We start from the raw sequence: 22,830 nt of genomic DNA, 5'->3' as shown, positions 1-22,830 counted from the left end.
TGAGGGGCACTGGGCCTGGGGAATGGGGGCGGGCCTCAGAGCCGCTTGGGGCCATTGCCCACTCCCCACGCACTGCCCCAGGATCCCCGTGTCCGAGTGGGCCCTGCTGTCGGGGGCCAGGCCAGCAAGGAGCATACAACCGGGTCCTGAGGTCCGGGATCGGTGGCCGGCTCCGCCGCTCCTGGCCATGGGACTTGGCTCGGGGACCTGCGTGCCTCAGTCTTGTCTGTCAAGCGGGCTGGGCTGTGGGCCTCATCCAGCACGTGCGGAGGCTCTCGCGGCGCTGGCAGGTGCCTGAGGGTGGGCAGCTGGGGCGCTGCCATAGGTCCTTGCCGAGTGGGGGCCCTGCCCCCCCCGGGGTAAGAGGCTCCCCACACAGTACGACCCGCATGAGGGGAGGCAGTCACAAAGCAGTAATACTTTTATTCCCATCAGTGATGCTGACGGGCCTGACCGTTTACAAAGAAAAATGTTAGGAAAAAAGAGGGGCAGGGGTACAGAAGCCTCCATTCTCGACACCCCCACCCCCCTGCCCACCCCAGCCAGTGCCTCCAGACCAGAGGAGGCGAGGGCTGGCCACTCCCGAGGGCTCCCTAGGCTAGGCCATCTGCCAGCAGAGTCGGAGGTGAGAGCAGGGAAGCCGGGCCCAGCGAAGCTCTTCTGGCGCAGACAGCAAACAGAAAGGGGGTGCAACAGGTAGGTTGTCCCCTGGCGACCGGTTCGGGGCCCCTCTGCAGCATCACGGGGGCCCCTGCTGGCTCCGCCTCTCCTCCAGCGCCCTGCACACCCACATGGACACCACGGCGGCGTTTCCGTCATTGAACTGCATGATGAATGGGTGGCCCTGTTGGGGGGGGAGGAGAGGCTTTGACACACATTCCTCAGAGTCTGCACGTCATCACTCTTGCCCAGGCCTGTTCTTGGCCTGGAGCTTCTCCCCCTCCACACCCCCCAGCCCTGTGAGGTATGGAGGGCACCATCAACCCATTTCACAGCTGGCTGACTGAGGCCGGGGGCAGGGCAGCGCCCGCTCCCTGCAGGGCTGGGTGGTCCTGGGCTCCACTACCTTCTCCTGAAAGCCTGGCCGGCCTGCAAGCCGCCGGGGGTGGGGGGGTCCCCGGTGACCCGCCGTGGGCTGGCCTTCGGAGGGGCCCACTGCCTCCACGTGGCCTGTCTCGGGCTCTAACCTCCTTAGCCCACAATGCAGGCCACGCTGGATTTGGCCAGTCCCCTCCCCTGCTCTCCTGAAGAATCAGGATTCACATTCACGATCTTAGGGCCCCTCGGGACTTCCCAGGGACGGTCAGAAAAAAGCAGGGGGCAATCAGAGTCACCCTGACCACGGGTCAGGGGTGAAAGGGAAACTGAAAAGCATTCGCCTTCCTCCTCGTCACGAAGTGGCATCTCTGCCAGGAACCGCACACCTGGCAGCTTCCTCCTCTACCAAAAATGTACCTGAGACTCAGGGAGCCCCCTGCTCCCTTCCCTTCCCCCAGCTCCTCCTCTCTCACCCCTGCAGCCTTCCAGCTCCAGCTTCCCTGCACTCTCCAGCTTTTTTCAGATTTATTTATTTGAGAGAGAGAGAGAGAGAGAGAGAGAAGGGGGGAGACAAAGGGAGAGAGTGAACGTGTGAGTAGGGGAGAGGCAGAGGCAGAGAATCTTCAAGCAGACTCCCTGCTTAGCATGGAGCCCAACACAGAGCTTCATCCCATGACCCATGAGATCATGACCTGAACAAAACCCAAAACCAAAAGTCAGAGTCCAGCCGACTGAGCCACCCGGGTGCTAGTGCACCTTCCGGCTTCCTGAACCCTTCCTGGGCTCCCTTTCACCTCCTCACTGGTGTGAGCTGGGCTCCCAACACTGCCCTCCCAATATACTCCAGTCTTGCCCAGCAGCCCCCGGGGATAGCCAGCCACTGGCCACCTGCTTGAAGCTCCAGGCTGCCTCAAGATGAGTTCCTCACATGCCAGGAGGGATGTGGGCCTGGGACTCTGCCCTGGGTGCCCAGATCCCAGTGTCTGCAGGGAACGGTCCAAAACCAGACCAGGGGTGGGAATGGGGCTGCTTGGTCAGACCTGCTGTGTTCCTGGGGACAGAAAGGAAGACCATCCAGGCCTCCTTACCCTGGACTCATGCTGCCTCCCCTTACCTGGCTTTCTCAATTCAGGCAAAGACAACCATCCCCAGGAGCATCCTGCATGGTCTAGTTCAGAGACATCCAGAACACTGGCAGGAGGGCAGGGAAGGTACCAAGGGCACTCAGCCCGGGGCAGCAAGGCCCATCACGGACCTAGGCCTGGAGTCCATCTGGGCACCTTCTGTGATCTGCTCGTGGCATTCCACGGGGCTCCCAACACACCTGTGGGACCACTGGGGGGAGCAGGTGCCCCTTGCAGACTGCCACTGGGGAAGGGGAGCTGGAGGCCAGGTCGGCTTGGTGCCTGCAGGCAGCTGGGTTGGGGGCCGGGGCAGGAGAGGCCCAGGAGAGCCTCTATCTTGACTCCCAGCTAGAGCGCTCTCCACCGTGTACATGCCTACCTTACACCTGCATTCCTAAATCGCTGCCTAAACACAGGGAATTCTTCCTAAAGTCCGAGTGTGCACATTTCCTTTCCGGGAGGCTCAGGAGAGGCGACCTTGCGCCCTTGTGAAGAACAAAGGGAGAAGCTGTGCTCAGAAGCCGATGGGCCCCCTCCCCCCAAGCCTGGGGTAGCACAGTGTCACTTTCCCAGAATGCCCGGTGACTTTGGGGCCCATATGCTCCATCTCTGTTATCATCTGTTCGGGAACAAGCAGAGCGGAACTGCAGGAGGGGAGCGCGGAGGCATTCCTCCAGTCATGGGAAGGCTGATGGCCGCGCTGCAGGGAAGCATTTGCCCAAGTGCCCTGGGAGGCGGGAGGAGGAGGAGGAGGAGGAGGAGGAGGAGGAGGAGGAGGAGGAGGAGGAGGAGGAGGCGGCCGCATGCACTGCTCTGGCGGCGACCCTGCCCCTTTCCCGCCCTCCTTGGCGGAGGTGACTCTCCTGTCCTGCCAGTCCTGATGCTTCACACCAGCCTGAAGCGAGTGACCTGGACGAGTGGCCATGTCCCCAGCTGCAGTCGACTGGCAGGGGAGAGATGAGTGGAAGAGTCACAGAGGGAGGCAGAGAGGGGACACAGACAGATAAGGAGGGGAGCCCCCGCCTCTCTAGGCAGCCGGCCTGTGACATGTGAACTTGGGAGCCATCAGCAGGGTGGCCCTCGGGTGACCGAACATACGGAGAAAGCCGGTGTGCAGAAGGGAGGGCAGAGGGGAGCAGGGCGGAGCAGCAGTGGCCTCCGGGGCTGCTGAGCACCTCACAGTCGGGGGAAGAGCCACCCATCACAGGGGGGCACTATGACTTCCCCTGAGCGGGCCTGGGCTCCCAGGGTCGCACGTTTCTGCCGCCCGCACCCACTGCCTGGGGCTCTCCCGGGCTGGCCGGGAGGGGACAAAGGGGGAGAATCGAATACCAGGTCACAACTGCCCTCACCTTCATGTCTGTCCCGTGATCCAGCCCCTCCTGGATGGAGGTGACATCGAGACTGTGAGCCCGACCTGGCCCAGATCCTGTCCTCTGTCAGCGCCATGCCTTGGACACACTGGGAGAAAGCCCGCTCTGCCATGGTGGCAGGTCACGTACACCATCATCCCATTTTACAGACGAGGACACTGAGGCCCAGAGAGGGAAGCGACGGGCTGACAGTGCTGGGGCTGAACCCAGCCATCCTGGTTTCGAGGCTGCTGCATTCTCAGGGCTGGTCTGTGCCCCTGTGACCCTGGCAGCGTGTGTCCTCGCCTTCCCGTCTAGAATACAGTGGCACTCCTCCAGCCCCGACATGCACGACGCGGGAACTTCTCAAGACTTTAATGAGCAAACAGATAAAATCCGACGGACGGTCATGGGGAAAGCATGAGAACCAGTCAGCCACTCTGGGGTGCCTGGGTTCCCAGGTGGCCCTGGACAGGCCTGAGCAGATGCCAGCACGGCCAGACACATGCCCAAGGCGGACGGCAACTACACCCTCCGTGACACTAGTCCTGAGTCCAGCCCTATGGAGGAGTGCTGTGTGCCAGGCACCTGCCGGGGGCTTTGTCCTGACTTTCCCACCGAATCCCCACGCTCACTCTGGAGGCGCACGTAGCGATCTGCCCTCCAGATGAGGAAACAGGCACGCAGGGACCCGTCCGAGGTCGTCGGAGCAAGTGGCTGGGCTGGACCCACGACGTGGATCTCCTGACTCCAAATGCTCTCCTGTACCTGCCACCAGAGAGACTTTGCAGGCCTCTCTCGGGCTCTTCACGAGGCCCCGGAGGGCTCGAGCCTCCTGCCCTGCTGGCGGGAAGCGCCGTCCCTCCCTGGGAAGAGGAACCCGGACACGGACCAACTGTCGCAGCCCCCATCAGGCTACGAGGCAGAGGAGCGTGCTGCGGCCCACCTGCACGGCAGGACCCCTTCGCAGCTTGCCAGGAGCATCCCACCCGGCCAGGGCGGCTGCCCGGGTACCAGGCCTCTGTCCTCCAGGGAGGACACGTGTGGGCAGCCCCTCCACCGAGGCTGGCGGCCTGCGCCGGGCCGGGGCTCCTGCTGACCTCGGCGGCCTCCTCGCCAGGCGGTGGGAGCCACTCTCAGTTCCCGGATTCTCTCAGGGCCAAGGGCAGCTATTAAACCAGCCAGGGGTGAAGCGTGCTGGTCCACCAACTTCGCCGCAGAAGACGGAGACAAAGGAAGGCAAAAAGACGGGATGGCAAGAAGTACGATGGCTCTGAAAGTGGGACGCGGGGAAGCACGAGAGGGACGGGTCAACGGCCGCCTATGACAGCTGGCACCCCTGGTGTGGCCACGGCCACGGCCACGCGGGGCTGAGCAGCAGATCCTGCCAGCACGAAGAGGGGCGCCCATGGAAACCAAGAGCTCTGCGGGAGGAGCAGTAGTTGTCTCCTCCTTCATCTGGGCAAAGTGATCTGTGGTTGCTAGTGTGACTCTGCCTAGGTAATGATGTCCCTATTTTTCCCATCCATTTATTTCATCACGACGAGACGCCTTCTGGACTGACAGCAGAGCACTCCCGAGTCCCCCCAGGTGGGCAGTGCTCTTCCCTCTGCTGGGGGGAGGGTGGCAGCGGGGAGGTGGGGAGTTCGTGTGCCCACTGCACAGGTGGGAAAAGGAGCTCCGGGCCTGCTGCCCTGCTAAGAGCTGCCCAAGGCTCAGGCCTCTGGATTGCTCATGCTCTGCCCTTAGTTGGGTTTTGACTTTTTCCCAAATGAGAATTTACCTACTGGGTCTCCACACTTCCTTCTCTTGTGTAATTTCCTAAAGAGCATCATGCATCTGAATCATTACTACCACGCTGGTGTGGCTGCCACGCTGACACGCAGTAGGCCCTCGATTAGTAACAGGCCTGTGGCAGGACAAAGCCATCGCATATTCTGTGTGTCGCCATCTACTCACCAAGCACTTGTCGTGTGCCTTCTGGCTGCTTGATATCGGCACATGGTCTCGAACCCTCCTGGCACCGCCGTTTATAGACAAAAGGAACTGGGGTGTCAAGAAACGGGACCCGGGGCAAGGTCACGGAGCTAGGAAGTGACAGTCTTAGGGTTTGAATCCAAGACTCTCTCCTGTCACGGAGGACATCACCTACTGTGCTCTCAGAGGTCAGGCACAGTTGAGTTCTAAATTTCTGCTTTTGAGGAGCCTGGGTGGCTCAGTCAGTTAAGGGTAGGACTCTTGGTTTTGGCTTGGGTCATGATCTCAGGGTTGTGGGATGGAGCCCCATGTTGGGTTCTGTGCTCGGCGGGGAGTCTGCTTGAGATTCTCTCCCTCTCTCTCTCTCTCTCCCGCTGCTCGCCAAGTGCTATCTCTAAGGGAAAAAAAATTTTTTTAAAGTAAATTTCTACTTTTTAAAAAGAGTATCTTATATATCATAGGTGTTTAGCAAATGTTTTTTTAAAATACTTTATTTATTCATTTGACACAGAAAGAGAGAGAGAGAGAGAGCGTGTGCACATAAGCAGGGGGAGCAGCAGGTTCCCTGCTGAGCAAGGAGCCTGACATGGGGCTAGATCCCAGAATCCTGGGATCATGACTTGGGCTGAAGGCAGATGCTTAACTGACTGAGCCACCCATGTGCCCCAAAAAATGACTTTTTAAAAAAGATTTATTCATTTGAGAGAGAGTGCACAAGGACTAAGGAAGAAGGGCAGAAGGAGATTTTTTTTTTTTTTTTTTTAAAGATTTTACTTTTTTGGGCAGCCCTGGTGCTCAGTAGTTTAGCGCCGCCTTCAGCCCGGGGGTGTGATCCTGGAGACCTGGGATCGAGTCCCACGTAGGGCTCCCTGCAAGGAGCCTGCTTCTCCCTCTGCCTGTGTCTCTCTCTGCCTCTCTCTCTCTGTGTCTCTCATGAATAAATAAAATCTTAAAAAAAAAGATTTTACTTTTTTATTTGAGAGAGAGAGAAACAGAGCATGAGCAACTGAGGAGAGGCAGAGGGAGAAGCAGACTCCTGGCTGAGCAGGGAGCCCAACTCTGGGCTCGATCCCAGGACCCTGAGATCATGACCTGAGCTAAAGGCAGATGGTTAACTGAGCCACCCAGTCACCCAGGGAGAGAGAATCTTAACAGATTCCACACTCAGCGTGGAGTCCGATGTGGGGCTCAATCCCATGACCCTGAGATCACAACCTGAGCAGAAACCAAGAGTTGGAACACTTAACCAACTGGACCACCCAAGGGCCCCCTCAACAAATGATTTTTAACTGGTAACTGCAGTTAAGGTGACAAAAAGGCCTATCTGTGTCCCCCCTTGTTCAAAGTCCTATGTATTAGGCACTTCTATTCAAACAATTTATGTGATAATCAGCAACTCTAAGTACTATTATCTCCATTTTACAGATGAGGAAGTCAAGGCAACGAAGGTTGAGAAAGCTGCCCAAGGCCTTGGAGCTTGAATACCGGGTTGTCTCCAGAGCCCGAGCCCTCAGCCAGGGTGCTGACCTGTGTCACCAGTGCCAGAGCTGGAGGATGGCGGCCCCCACCCTACAGGACAGCCTGCCCTCAGAGCAGAAGTGGGTGGTCTAGCTGAGAACTCCCGCTTCCCTGGTTCTCCACTCCTTCTCTCTGGGCCTAGTCTTTAAAGAAGCTGGAAAACTTAGGTCTCGGGCCTGGAAACTTCCCAGGGCTCCAGACACCAGAGCCTGAAGGTAAGCACAGAAAGAACAATCAGAAACTGGATGTCCAACAGCTGACTATACCCTAAACTTAAGATCTCCTTCTATGGGGCCTTCCATCATGTCTCCTCACAAAAGATGCCATCTGTCCCAGACAGAACTGTGCACACACCTTCCTGCTGACCTCCCTAGAGCACACGCTTGGTTCTGCCTTGGGTTATCATCATTGGAACCATTTTTACCCTGACATTAGACAGGAAACTACTTGAGGGCGGGGGAAAACTGATCACATAGCAGCCACCAAGAAAATTAGCGGGACTGGTCAGTTATGGCATTTCCCCAGGGGCCTGCTGCCAGGCTGAGAAGCGTCACAGGCTGGGGTGGGCAGGCCTAGCGAGAAGGTGCCACAAGCTGAGGCTGCTCTACACTCTTGGGGTCGGGGGTCCTCTCTGGACCACAGGACGAGCCCCAGGCCACCAGGCACTCCTCTCCCACCAAGGAAGCTGCTTGAGAGAGAACGCCAAGGACCCAAAGGCCCGTTGAAGCAAGCAGGCCGAGCCCAGTTGCATTTTAGACAAGTTTAAAACAAGTGAAGAGTCCAGCAGGCTGCTCACGTGAGCTGGCAAGGGCGGCCTCCTGATTAGGTGGTGCCTGTTAGGGGTGCCCCGAGGGGCTGAAGGCGCCCCAGTGTCACCACAGTGTCCACCACTTCGTGTTTCCTGGCTGGGCCCGCAAGCCTTGCCTGAAGGTTCTCTGCACGTCCCCTTTAGGATTCCGGCCCTAGTGGTGGGCTAACACTTCAGGTCCTTCTCGGCCATCGTGGAGGAGCAGCAGGACTGGATGGGACCTCAGAGGCCAGTGGAGCCACAGGATGTGAGGGGTGCTGGGGCTTCTACGTGTTTGATTAAGGTTGTCAAGAAGTATTTTAACTCTATTTGTAAAAACCTAATTAAAAAAATAATGTACGTACTCATCTACCTAACTCACGTGTCATGCTGAATACTGGCCTGAATACTGGCCATCGTCACTGTGCACCGTGGCCAGAAAACTTGTTTTTTGAACAATTGGAGCAGAGCTGGTCCTGCTTGTTGGATCTGTGCACGTTACTGAACTTCTTCTGTGTGGGTTCACAACTGGGAGGCGCACTGGCCATTTGCAAAACCTCCTGGCTGTGATGTCAAGTCACACCGTAAAGACCTATAACGCTGTGAGTGCCACACCACCCAGTGGCTGCCCCAGGAGGCCCAGCAAGGGCAGTGAGGGTCAAGGCTGCTCTGAGTTTCTGAGGCTGCCGGTCCCAGTAAGCTCCACCTACCTCTTGTCTGACCTGCAGAGGTACCATAAGCAGCTCATATGAACAGCTGCTAGTCACTGTCAGTGGCTAAAAGCTTTCTGCTGTTCCCTTTTGTCAAGCTTCTATGTGGGTTCATCAATGCCTCAGCTGAGCAGGCATCTGGGTAAGTCAGGATTTCCTTGACTCTGTGCTCCTGAGACAACAGCAGAGGGAGGCTGAACGCTCCTGGAGACAGGACTGTAAGTCTCACCGACTCTTAGATTTTGTGTCCTTCAAGAGAGGGCTGATAAACGACTTGCTAAAGAAGTGTCCACAAGAAAGACTAATACATTCATGCTAAAGAACACCCTTTTTTTCTCTATTAAAATTGGGGTGCTGCATTAATGTCACATAATAAAAAAGACTCCACTGCTAAAGGTTCAAAACCACTAATGGAATCCCTGCTTACCTAGGAGTTAAGTCAGAGTAGAGAGCGAGAGGACTTCTAAAAGGAGGCACAGATGTCCGACGTCTGTCAACCTGCTGACAAGTGGCAGGGCAGCGGGCAGCCTTTATAGTATTAATTACATGACATAATAAGTCATACTCACCCCTGAGGTCAACTCTGCCTTTCAGGCTGGGTGTGCCAGGCTGGTCACCAGGCGGAGCTGGGGAAGGAGGTGGCAGGAGGGGAGCCCCCACGAGCGAGAAAGGGAGAAGGGGAGCCCCCACGAGCGAGAAAGGGGAGAAGGGGAGCCCCCCACGAGCGAGAAAAACCCTTCTCTCTGTCCCTGTGTGGGGTAATGCAAGGAGCTCTGGACAGAGAGTCAGGAAACCCACTTGTTGCTACCCCAGAACGATGGCTCGGGAAGGGCCACGATTGCCTCCGGGGGGGAACCTCCATTCCCCAGGAGTCATCGCTCTTCCTAGAAGGCCTTCTGCTGTTCATACACTCCTGAGTCCTGCCCCCAAGGAGGAGAACACTGAGAGGGAGGGCTGGGGTCTCCTGTCCATGGGGCGGTGGGGGGCACATTCTGGCCTGCCCTCTTGTTGGGGGAAGCCTGGGGTTGCTCACCCCTGGGACTCAGGAAATTCCCAGTAAGGCAACTCAGGCCACAGGGTAAGGACGGGCTTTAATCAGGGCGCACTTTATTTATTTATCTATCTATCTATCTATCTATCTATCTATCTATCTATCTATCTATCTATTTAATCAGGGCTTTAGAGAAGTAAAGCTGATACTTGCTTTCCATTGTCTCCCAAGTCCTGGGTCTCTGATGGTTTTGAACATGAGCACAATGTTTGCAGGACTCCTCAGTCCCAGCCAATACCGCTGCTCCCTCTTCCTCTTGGAGTGGGGTGTAAGGATCACACGAGATCACCAGCCCCCACACAAGGCTTCTCAGACACAGGTGGGCAGTGTGAGGGCTGCTGATTACTCTAAGATGCCACAGTAAGAGGGGGGTGTGGGCCTTATCTCTGTGCAGCTAGTGTGGAATATGCCTGTCTCCCCAGCTCGGCTTTCTAAAATGTGCTTTCTCAGCCTCTGATTTCTAAAGCTTTTCCCTGGGTGGAGGTCTGATGCGGGGTATGTGTGTGTGGGAGGGGTGTGTGGGGGTGGTCCCTTTCAGCCCTTCATTTTCTTTTAAGACCTCAAAAAACAGTTTGCAGCTGTGACATGCCATTTCAATCAACCTTCCCGAGTTTATTCTTCACAATTGCTACAGAAATAGATGTTTCTCCCCAAATATTCAATTATTAACAGCAAATTGCTTACCTCTAGCCATCCTAGACTGTACACAGGCATCTAAGGAGGGTCAAGGAGCTCTCCACCTTTCATCTGAGTAGATCTATGTGCTCCTTCACGGAGTAATTGGTCAGAAAATGGCCCATCGAGAGAACAAGGTATTTGCAGAGGTCTCTGTGAGTCATTCTCGGGCCTGTGCAGTGTGGTACAGGGCAGGGGCATAGGGTGACTTCAGAGGGACATGGTGAGAGGGGTAGACATGTGGGATGCCAGCACTGATGAGTGTGTGCCAGAGGAAGCTGACCCATGCGAGAGGCAGAATGGTGCCCCCGGCCCATGTAAGGGGTGGGGGGCTGTGGTGGCTGCCTGGCAGGAAGGAACTCAGGACCACGGAGGATGCTGGCTCCCTCAGGCAGTCTCAGGGTGGGCAGATGCCCAGTGGGGTCAGGATCAAAGCGTTGCCAGAGGCAGAAAGGGGGTCTTGCTTCAATAATGCTAGGACTCTTTGCTGAGAGGCTGAATCCGCAGCAAGTCCAAGCAGTGACTATGGGGCCAGTTACCGATCGATGTCTTAGACGTTCAAGGTTGGTCTTTTGGGGTGATGGCTGTATGGTGGTGGAGGTTTAACGACGCAATGCTCAGGAGGGTGGATTTTCTCTTCTGCTCTCTTTTTTTTCTTACCCCTTAAGATTTGATGTTTGAGCTCAGAGCCCTTTGCTGAATGTGTGCATCTACTTGTGTGTGTGTGTGCCCGCGTGTGTATGTGAGCATGTGAGTGTATGAGAGGTGGGGGGGGGTAGTCAATGAGAACCAGCACAATTTCTGGCACACAGTCGGAGCTCAGTACATTTGCTGAACACAACAGAATGGACTGATTCTGACAGTTGAGATTATGGGAGATCCAGACAGCCTAAAAGCCTTCCCTCTACATGGCCCTAGCCATGCTAGATAATATGGAGCAGTTTTAAAATGCATGCGTGAACTCATAAGAAAGAAAGAGAATCCATAAGTGCTGACAAGGAAGAGGGAACCGGAAACCAGAATAAGAGAGTGGAAGTATGTGGCTTTATGGGGGTTACTGGTTCCAGGAATGCAGTCCTGACAGGAATTAAGAACTAAGCAGAAACAGGAGACAAGGTCCCTCAGGGGGCTGACCTTGAGACCCTGAACAAAGCTGAGACTACAGAAAGGGGGAGCTGTAAAAAGTCTACCTGTCAGCAAAGGGGACCTGAAGGTGACCCTGAGGGGAGTTGCGCAAGAAATACAAAAGCAGGGTGGATCCCTGTGCGGCTGGGGACTGAGTGTACTACCTCTGTAGTCTGAGAATCCCAGGCTGAGAAATTAATATAATGTTGATCTTGAGCTAGCGATACTCTGGAATGTCTGCCAGAAGCACATAAAAAACCATTCTGGGCAATTCTTCTGAAATTTAGGAGTTTCCAGAGTAATAAACCCCATTCCATATGAGCTTACAGTAAAAAATTCCAAAACATGGGAGGATATAATTCACCACAGACAAGGATGAGCAGACAAGACACATGCGGGAAGAGGAGAGTTTCTCAAAACTGAGATAATAGGAAAATAATTGGGAGGGAAAATGTAAAAAACGTGTGTATCTAAAAAGATGAAAGACATAAAAGAAGAAAGTGAAATACTAAGAAAAGAATAAGACATGATAAAAAAAGAAAGAGATTTGAAAAAGAATTTAACTTCTAGAAATAAAACATACGGTCCCTGGAAAAAAAAAACAGTGTATGGATGAGGCAGTTCTAGCAGACTGCAAACAGCTAAGAGATAGTTAGTAAGCTAGAAGAATGGCCAGAGAAGATCCAGGGCACAGTGGAGCGAGATAAAATTTTCATTCATTCATTCATTCATTCATTCATTCATTTAAAAGATTCTATTTATTCATTCAGGAAACACCCCTCCCCCCCCCCCCCCCCCCCCACACACACACACAGAGGCAAAGACACAGGCAGAGGGAGAAGCAGGCTCCATGCAGGGAGCCCGATGTGGGACTCCATCCCGGGTCTCCAGGATCATGCCCTGAGCCGAAGGCTGCGCTAAACCACTGAGCCACCCGGGCTGCCCCAAAACTTTCTTTTAATGTGAAAGACAAAGGCCTGGAAGAAAGACTGAGACAAGACTGAACACATGGGGGGAGAGGTAATATCCAGAGACAAGAGCTGAACATTTTGAGAGCTGATGAAAGATGTGAATTCTCAGATGAAAGAATCACAATGATCTCCAAATAGAATGTATATAATTAAAGCTACACCTAGACAAATCATAGAGAAAGTGCAGAATAACAAGGACAGAGATGTTTTGTGTAGAGTGGGCGGTGACGGGGCAGCCAGCAGATTCTCACCAGGAAGAGTAGAAGCCAGAGGACAACAGAACATCTTCAAGGCCCCAGGAAGAACTGCCAGCCTATACCACCAAACCTGACCTGATTAAGCTAACAATCAAGAGTTACCCCAAAGCAAAGACAATCCTGAACAAAAAACTCAATTGTTTCGCCACCCACAGACACTCCCCAACAGAACTCTTAATGGAGGAAGTACAATGCAACAGCAACAAGGAACAAACAACTGGTAAACACACAGATAAACCTAAACAAGCACTGATTTTGATTATATATATATTAGACTGCAAATAAATAAAGAACACAAAGATATTAGATAGAAAGGTATCACAGAGATGGCCAATTCAATAAAATACTGGTCCTTCAAAAAATTAGCAAAGCAGGCCAACCTCTGACAAAATTGACAAATTGACAAGCACACATCATTGGGGATGAAAATAGGATATATAACCACAAATTCAGAAAACACAATAATGACATTCCATATGGATGCTATGAGGCCAAACATTTTTGAAAATGCAGAGTGATGACTCCACAGCAGAGTGGGGTGGGGCGAGATGGATAAATACATGGTGGGGGCGGGGAGAAGGGTGGTATGAGTGGGGACTGGGAGGTGCCCAAGAGCCCTGACTATACATCACCCCAGTAGGTGAGCCATGGGTTCTGAGCCCTGGTATCACACTTTCAACTTTTAAAAGAACGTCCTATCCATTGCCTTATCTTATTTCAAGAAGCATCCAGTTAAGTGAGGGCTGCTACTTCTTATAATCCATCTTAGTAACAGCTTTTCTGGTTTCTTAATAAAGATAAGCAACTGGGATGCTTGGATGGCTCAGTTGGTTAAGTGTCTGCCTTTGACTCAGGTCACGATCCTGGAGTCCTGGGATCAATCCTGGCATTGGGCTCCCTGGTCAGTGGGGAGTCTGTTTCTCCCTCCCCCCTCCTCTCCTGCCCCTCCTCCCTACTTGTGCTCTCTCTCTCAAATAAATAAAATCTTTTTTTAAAAGACTTTATTTATTTATTCACAAGAGACACACAGACAGAGGCAGAGACACAGGTAGAGGGAGAAGCAAGCTCCATGCAGGGAGCTCAATGTGGGACTCGATTCCGGGACCCCAGGATCACCACCTGAGCCAAGGCAGATGCTCAGTCACTGAGCCACCCAGGCGTCCCTCAAATACATAAAATCTTAAAAAAAAAAAAAAAAGGAAGAACCATTTGCATGAAGCCTGAACCCAAAGTGGACATTTTCTGATGCTACCAAATCAATAAAAAACACAGAAGAAAGAAAATTGCTAAAGACCACTGAATGTCAAAATTTTGGGTACATAACTAATTTAAGTGCCATCTTTTTTATTGTTTTCAGCTGTGATGCCCCCGAGTTAACTGAGCCTCACTCAAGTTCAATGGAATGGGTTACTACAGGAGTGAGTGTGGGGAGCCCATGGGACTGGCTGGGGCAACACTTTTGGAAAATCTGAAGTAAGAGCATTTAACAATGGCCAAAGCTGTTAGGCCTAGTCTACAAAATACAGGATTGAAAATCACATCACCAGTTACTCCAGAGTTTCTGCTATCAGCAACCAACATTTTCCATTTGGAACTGCCCCTCTTTTTCTTTTTTTTAAAGGATAGCCACAAAAAAGGAGCAAGCCATTTGAAAATTCTGATCATTTTGTGTCCCAGCAGCAAATAAAAATCATCAATAGAACCTACTTTTTTTTAGCCTTGAGCAATATTTTCTAAAACAAAACACAAAGAACCTGTGGTACTTAACTATTCTGTTATTGATTTACTGTGGTTTGCAAGGTAATGTTGAAGAAAATTAAATGTACGGGAGCCTGAAATGCGTTTTCTGTGGCGGTGAACGGTGTGGCTTGTGTTTTCTGAGGCAGTGTCGTTGGTCATGCGCACGATGAATGACTAAGGGAACACACTTCATCTGGTTACAAATAAGCTGTCCGCCTTCACTGCAGAGCCTTATGAAACCAAAGTCTACTTTCACTGTTAAGAAGGAAAAAGTTACTTCATTACAAGCTCGCTTCTCCTGGCATTTATGCTCCAGTTTTCAATCAAATCCAATACAGATGAGTATTGAAAGGCTTCTAGTTACCTGACGCTAGATCTGGTTTCTTTCTTTCTTTCTTTCTTTTTTTTTTAAATTAGGAAATCAAGTTATATATATATATTTTAAGATTTTATTTATTCAAGAGAGACACACACACACACACACACACACACACACACACAGAGGCAGAGACACAGGCAGAGGGAGAGGCAGGCTCCATGCAGGTAGCCCGACATGGGATTCGATCCCGGGTCTCCAGGATCACACCCTGCGCCAAAGGCGGCGCTAAACTGTTGAGCCACCCGGGCTGCCCTAGATCTGGTTTCTAAAGCCTCAGTACTTCCTTTGGCATAGTCATGGCTGGCTTACTTGGTCTCTTCAGAAAATAACAGAACTTCAACACGTTCAGGCCTACCCTAATTATTGACTCCAAAGCAGCAAAGTGGTCATATGGTTTCAAACGTGGACATTCACATACAATATGTTCCCTAGTTAAACGCCTGTTTTCAAATCTAGAAGCACTGGACATATCAACAGGTCACTATAATTTGACACCCTTATTTAAGATGAAGAATTTGGAAGTTCAGCTAAAACTTCATCACTTTTAGCTAGTCAGTCACTCAAGCCTTTATTCAAGCCAGTTTTCTTGTAGCGAAGACTTAGTGCAAACAAGCTTAGTATCTGGTTTTCCAATCTAAAGCACATAAGGAACAGTCAAAGGGTAGAGGAAGAGGCGAAGGTTGGCTGTTGGAGAGAAGAATGAGGACAGGAGTAAGAAGTGCCATTGATGAGGAACACCGACACCACAAAAACGGAAAGCCAGCGTGGGCTCAGTCAGGGCAGGGACAAATGGCCCTAAACAAACAAACAAACAAACAAACAAACAACCAAATGGCCCTACACACGTTAGTATCAGGAGACACTGATAAGCAGAACCTAGCAACTAGACAATGTTCATAATGTTGATCTAGGGACATTCATTTTTTAAAAAGCTAAATCTTGGTGTACATATCTGTTTAAGAGAATAAGGAAATGTGGAATACACTTAAGAAGACCTCTTATCTGTAATTTTTTAATTTTAATTTTTAAAAAAGATTTATTTGAGAGCGAGAGAGTGAGAGTGCGCACATGAACAGTGGGGAGGGGCAGAGAGAGAGAGGGAAAAGCAGGCTCCCAGCCGACCTGGGAGCCTGACCTGGGTCTGGATTCCAGGACCCCGAGATCATGACCTGAGCCAAAGGCAGACAGGTGCCCAACCGACTGAGCCACCCAGGCGCCCCTGTAATATCTTCTAAAGTTTTGGTTTTATAAAGAATAAGCTTCAGTTACCTGGATAGATTCTTTGTATGGGGCAGCTCGTTCACCAATAGAAGGTGTGGCGCTGCCCTCTGAGCTTTAGAACGTCAGTACTAAGCACGGTGAGAGTTCTCACTCTGCCCGGCACCTTTCTGCAACACTGAGTGATGTCACGGGGCAGGGAAGCCCTCATATCGTCTGAATTCAGTAAAGACATATGGGGCCATTCGGGGCCCAAGTTTATCTCCGCTTCCTCTGCAGAGAGTTTGATTACTTCTAAGATTTATGGTCAAAGTGGAGAGAAAAAAAAGAAATACTTCACAAGAGCAGATTTATAACCTCATCTTGTTTTTTTGATAACATTAGGGATGCCATCCTATGACAGAATCTTGGAATGACTGCTGGGCAACTTGGAAACTCAGTGGGAAGTTTTATATTTTGGGGGTTTGGAGCATTTTGTACTTATAAAGGTCAGGTAGGAAAGGGCCAGGGAAATGAGCCAGGGAGACGGTCAGAGAGTGAGTGTCAGCTGGTTTAATTTTCTGTGTCAACTCTGAAAATTAGATAAACAATGACAAACCAGGCTTTTTAAATGAACTTGTCACTTCTGGTTTTCTTGATACATGGTAACATTTTTCAAGCCCTGGTAGCCCTAAAGACAGATTTAACCCCTGAGAGGTTTCCGTGTTAAGTGTTCTGAAGTCCCCACATCTGAAAACAAAAGGTTCAGTCCAACTCTGTAACCCTCAAAAGAAAAACTAATTATCTTTGAAACTTAAATACTCTTCTCCTAACAATTAAGGGGACGTTGCTATAGCCAAAATGTTCAGCCTGAAATTTTCAGGATGGTCTCAACAACTTCAGTTTTCTTTTTTTTTTTTTTCTTTCCATCATCTTCTTGGCTCTCCAGCCCAGCCCAGCCCATTCAACACAGTCCCTTGGTCTTTCGACCACTGTTCTAAGCAAGACTGTCTACCTTGAGCCGGTACTGGCTCTCCTCCCGCTAACTCAGGCGAGGACAGACACTGCTCTGTTCTCATGAAGACAACAGAATAACTGCCACCCCTCCCCCCTTTTTTTGGTGCTATCGTTAAGTCTACATTCCTGTGGCAACATGCTCCCCCATGGTGAGGGAGGGAAAGACCCGTGAGGCCTTTTAAAGATTTTATTTTTTTTTTATTTATTCATGAGACAACACACAGAGACAGAGAGAGAGGCAGAGACACAGGCAGAGGGAGAAGCAGGCTCCCTGTGGGGAGCCCGACTTGGGACTCGATCCTAGGACCCTAGGATCACACCCGGAGCCGGAGGCAGACGCTCAACCGCTGAGCCACCCAGGTGGCCTCCAGTGAGGCCTTTTAGTAGCTGCCCTTATTGGCTCTGCTATAAGCATATTTATTCAGAGATAACACAGTTTGAATATACTGATTTCAAGAGAGAAATACATATATTTACAGATACCAGCATTTGGTGGGGTTTTTCGTTCCACAAAGTGCTTTCAGGTCCATTATCTAAATTCTAGCGTCACAATCACCCCCATGAAGTAGCTGGACGGCATTACTGTTAATTATCTTCAATCTATGGATTCAAAAACTAGGTTCAGATTCAAGTGACTGGGGTAAGGTAGGGTGGGGATTTGAACCGGATGTCAGCTCCAAAGTCTGTGCCTCTGGTTACGATATGGCACAGCAGCAACGTAATCGGGACTGTTGTGAGCTCCTCCCTGTCCCAGGCACTTATCAGGTGCTTTCACATATGTTACTTAATGCCTCCTTCCGTCGAAGAAGCAGATGTCGGCCTGTTTATAAACATGGACAATGGAGCTCCGAGGCATGAAGGACTGTTGGGGGCTGACGTCACCCAGGTGCTCGATGTCCCATGTCACTCTTTCCCCACACCCTGCAGTTGGTAGAAGCTGCACCCCCCTAACAAATCGTCTGCCATGGTCTGCCCTGGATAAAAGTAGGAAATAGGTGATTTTCAGCCCTCCAATCCCCACCGTGGCCTCATCCCTAAATTCTGATGTCCTTTTCTGATGTATAAGAGTCTCCTTTGCCAGTGTCCCATGTTCAAAATTACCTCTGCTACCAGCTAACTGCTGAGAAGAATATCACCTGATTAAACCAAGTCACAGGAAGGTAAGGAGAACTAGTAGGAGCGCCGGGACCACATGTGTTTGAGAGGAGGGCACCTGCCTGGCACAACTGCCATCTCTGGTCTCAGGTGGTTGGCCCGAGTGCGAGTGTGAGGGGCTCCATCTGTGCCCACACGTCATTTACCTCTGGCTCCTAGGAGCCAGGAGTCTCCCTAACAGTGCAGCTTCCCCCCAGCTCTGTGAACTCTGTCTTCTGTAAAATAAGACGAGCAGTGACCTCACAGGGAGGCCGTGTGTGAACCTCCTAGTGCAGAAGCTATCATGGAGACAGGTGTGTAGTCATGATTATTAAGGGCTGAAACTTGGCAGGACTTACCATACTTCTTTTCTTTTTTCTTTTTGTAGATTTATTTATTCATGAGACACACAGAGGGAGAGAGAGGCAGAGACACAGGCAGAGGGAGAAGCAGGCTCCATGCAGGGCGCCCAACGTGGGACTCCATCCCAGGTTTCCAGGATCCCGCCCTGGGCTGAAGGCAGTGCTGAACCGCTGAGTCCCATACCCAGGCTGCCCCCATACTTCTTTTCTAAGGAAATTTTTATAACACCCAGTGTATGTTTAGTGCTAAGTGTGGAAGACACTAGACCAGCTCTCCTGCACACCTTGTGGGTGGACGGGCAATAGAGAATTAGGGACCTTGCCAATTCTCCAGTAAGGAAGAATGTATTAAGGACTCTCAACACTCACTGAGCAGCCCCTGCCCTGAGCCTCAGGCCTAAAGGCCCAACTCACTCCCTCACTTAAACTAAGAACGAGCAAACTTCCCTGGGTTCAGAATTCCGTGTAAGTAAAACAAAATAGAAAAGAGGCATCCCAACTGTTGCACTCGTGCACAGCCTATAGACAAGACGGCAGTGCCCTCAGACAGCATTTCAAATACAGTTTATTAGTGTGTGATATGAAAAGGGTATTTTTATTGCATGATATAATGCAATGGGACCTTGGGCGCTCTGTGGAAAGACCTCACACTCAGAAGTGTAATGAACCCGTAGTCCCAAAAACATTATACTGTACATTAACCTATCATTAATGGCACATTAGGGCTAGGGGCATTGCACGCTTGCTGGTCAGGGCTCCATCAGGACAGTGTTGAGAAAACCACACAGTCTTCCCAGGCTTAAAACAAATAGAGAAAATAAATATTCCTGATGTCTACAGGCAGCTTTAAAGGAAGTTCAATCCCAGCTCTGCCTTGTAATTTCCAAGCTTGCTTTTTTTAAGAGACGAAGACACACAACTAAACAAAAGAAGAAAACGGCCCTCTTGCAGTGTACCCTCGGCTATTGGCTATGCAGCCTCAGTGCTGGCTCGGCAAGGTCACGATCAGATGGGCACTTTCGTTAGCATACAAGCTGCCCAAAGGACAGCTTGGATCCTGGATCCTTGGGCCAGAATCCCAGACCAGAGAGGCAGAAGGTGCCTTGGAGGTGGTATGTCCACCTCCCTCGCTTTCTAGATGGGGCATTCAAGATTCAAAAACATGATGAAGCTGGGGCAGCCCGGGTGGCTCAGCAGTTTAGCGCCGCCTTCTGTCCAGGGCCTGATACTGGAGACCCGGGATGGAGTCCCATGTGGGGCTCCCTGCATGGAGCCTGCTTCTCCCTCTGCCTGTGTCTGTGCCTCTCTCTGTGTGTCTCTCATGAATAAATTTTTAAAAATCTAAAAAATAAAAATAAAAACAAGACAAAACAAAACATGATGAAGGAAGAGACAACCTACGCAACAGAGAAAGGGGCACAGTATGTGAAAAATATCACAAATGGCCAATAAATTGAAGAAAAAACTGTTCAACTTCATGCTTAATAAAACAATGAAATTGAAATGACTATTGCTGATAGATTGGCGATGATTCAAGTCTGGTAATCCAGCAGCAGAACAGGTGAGGGGGAGCTGGCATTCCCATAGCCAGTATACAAAGATGTGTAGAGAGATGGTCACCATCTTACTAGCAGAGATCTGGAAATGGTCAAAAGTTCTATGACAGGGTCCTGGTTAAATAAATATGGTACATTTATATAATGGATTACCATGCAGCCATTAAAAAGAACAAGGTAAAAAAAATAAAAAAATTAAAAAGAACAAGGTAGACTTTTGTATGATATGGAAAGATTCTAAAAGAAACTAAAGATATAGTAAGTGAAAACACAAGGTGAGGAAAAGGAACACTATAAACCACTATTAAAGGTGTTTTAACTCTGGAGAGCGGGGCTTGGGTCGTGGGAGGGGTTGGGAGACCACGAACTTCTTATTGTATATCCTCCTGTGCCACTGGAAATTTTATTTTTTTATTTTTTAAAGATTTATTTATTTGATAGAGTGAGAGCGAGAGAGAGAGAGAAAGAGAGAGCGCACAAGCACAAATGGTGGAGTGGGAGAGGGAAAAGCAGACTCCCCAGGACTCTGGCATTATGACCTGAGCTGAAGGCAGATGCTTAACTGACTGAGCCACCCAGGTGCCTCTGGAAATTTTAATCATGACTTAAAAACTAATTTCAGAAAAGAAATGATGAGGGTAGGAGCAAACATTTTTGGGAACCTCTTATTTTCCAACTCCTATGCTATCTGCTTTGTGTGCTTCATCTTGTCTGGGTTTTCACAAAAACAGAAACAGTAAGTTAGTTACTATCACCCCTCTTCCACGAAGTGGGGATTGAAATCTCGAGGGGTGACATCATTTGTTCAAGGTGACCCTCGTCTCATCTACCTTCAATAACAAAACAGAGTATTTGTAAAATAGAGAAATTCTTCCCAAACTCTGATGCAGCCCACGGCCACTCTCCTGAGCGGGGACAGTCTACACTGGCTGACCCAGCGGTGATCCAGGACATGGGGGAGAAGGCAGGGCAGAGGCTACTCACTTTGGCCGAGGTCCAGTCAAATTTCTGGAAATATCTTATCTCCATAGCGCCCCTAGGGCTACACAGTGTTCAAGTAAGTGATGCTTGGCAGCCAGAGCTCAAACACATGGGGTAAGTGTTTCTCTGATTAAACACAAATCATCTCCCCCCCAAACAAACAAACAAACAAACAAAAACACAAATCAACTTCAAAGGACACCCAGTTGCAGGTACATGGAGGGGTAGCTGCCTCAGACCAGCAGAGTTACAAGGTGACGGTCAGGGCCTGCAAGTATCTGGGCAGCCCCACAACTTAGGACCGTCTGTGTCAAGTCTCCCCATCGCTGCAGAAAGTTTGCTCCCTGTTTTCCCATCCCTCCATTCTTCCCAATAACTGCCTTGTGATTTTCAGATAACAGACTTTGCAGCGATATTTTAAAATGCTGGATTTTATTTGTCCTAGGGTCTGCCAACACACGCTGTAATTAAAATGTTGATTAGTAAACAGTTTAAATATATGACAGACAATGCAGTTAAAGCCTACAGTTAGGTCAATATGTGATTTAGATTTGCCATTTAAAAAATCTCATTTAAATTTTGCATACATTAATCACTACCATACTTCAAGGTTCTGATATCCACCTGACTACAATATTAAAATAAAACTTGCTGCCCCAGGGAAATCCTACTTATTCTTAATTGTTTCGAGGCTTTGATGGGCTTTTAATCTAAGATTAATTTATGCAATTTTAAATAACTCTTCTTATGATTAATAAGCTTGAAAATTAAAAGGAGTCTAAAGCAATTATAATGAGCATTTGGTCATAACCTCATTAGAAGAAGGAGTGAAGGATACAGCTCTGGAATTCTTACAAGACTACAATTTAAGGTTACTTTTAGAGAAGTCAAACATAGTTCCTGAAATTGCAAAGGCAGGTTAGCAAAGGTCAGTGTTAAAATGACGGCTAGCTAGATTAGCATACTAATGATTTTCCCTGATGGTGGCAGAAAGGACACTGAGAAGAAGCTGCAGAAAGAGAGACAAATGACATGCTGCCAGGAAGCTACAGGCTCTGAACTTAGTTTTCTCTTCTTCTGGCTGGAGACCTCCATGGAATTTCAGAAAAAGCCAGAGGGTGAGAACACCCCTATTCTGAAGTCGGTTCCAGCCAGAGTCTGGTCTGTGTGGAGCAGATGGAGACCAGCACCGGGTGGCCCACCTGCCTGCGGAAGGGTAGCCTTGCAGAGCCCCTGTCCTGCTCGGGAACCAATGACAGCTTCGTGCAGCCACGGTCCTCACCAGCGTGCAAAGCCCTTCTAGGTCAGACCCGCCCCACCCAGCTAACTTCACTGCCTTAGTTCCTGGGGGTCTTCTTCGCTTTGGCCAGAAGGCAAAGGGTTCCTCACTATCTGGTGCTTCCTTTGCTCTCAGCTTGTGCTGTTCCTTCTTCCTGAAGCCTTTCCCTCTTGTTATTAGGGGTGAAGGTGATGATAAGGGCCACTACTTATTGAGTGCTCACTTTATGCCAGACACTGTGCCAGGCATGAAACATACTTTGATCTCACTTAAATTTCCTGCTTTGTGGGGACTCTGTTTCTGCAGGTGAGGAACGTGAGGCTGAGACAGGCCATGTCTGACATGGAGCAGCTAATGAAGGAGGGGTGGAGGGATGGGAGGGGCTGGCTTTTGGCTGAGCCATCGCTTTCTAATTCTCATACTGAGCCAAATTCCAACGATCCCACAGGTCCAGCTGGAGCTGAGCTGCCTCCCTGACCACAGACCCCTTAGCTATCCTCCCCTGAGCTCTCGCACCCTGCAAGTCAGCAGCACACCACCTACCCTGCCCTCTCGGAATGTCTCCTGTGGGTGTGTCTCATCTGCTCGTTGATGACACAA

The 22,830-nt window shown here is 50.4% G+C and overlaps 1 protein-coding gene across 8 annotated transcripts in view; it reads right to left on the bottom strand.

Moving 5' to 3' along the window:
- Positions 1 to 406: 406 nt before the first annotated feature.
- The window catches only part of MAP2K5 (mitogen-activated protein kinase kinase 5), a 257,106-nt gene continuing 234,682 nt past the window's right edge, over positions 407 to 22,830 (bottom strand). For 5 of the 8 annotated variants that reach the window (XM_025472372.3, XM_025472373.3, XM_025472374.3 and 2 more), the window contains one exon: positions 407 to 844. In XM_025472372.3, coding sequence (XP_025328157.1) covers positions 740 to 844 — 105 coding nt within the window. In that variant the 3' untranslated portion in view covers positions 407 to 739. The remainder of the gene's footprint in view (positions 845 to 22,830) is intronic. The other 3 variants (XM_025472375.3, XM_025472376.3, XM_025472377.3) reach the window with 1 other exon arrangement.

The sequence above is a fragment of the Canis lupus genome, chromosome 30 (genome assembly GCF_003254725.2).
Source record: "Canis lupus dingo isolate Sandy chromosome 30, ASM325472v2, whole genome shotgun sequence".
NCBI lineage: Eukaryota > Metazoa > Chordata > Mammalia > Carnivora > Canidae > Canis > Canis lupus.
The sequence above is the reverse complement of the archived record's forward strand: the minus strand, read 5'-3'. Positions and strand labels throughout refer to the sequence as shown.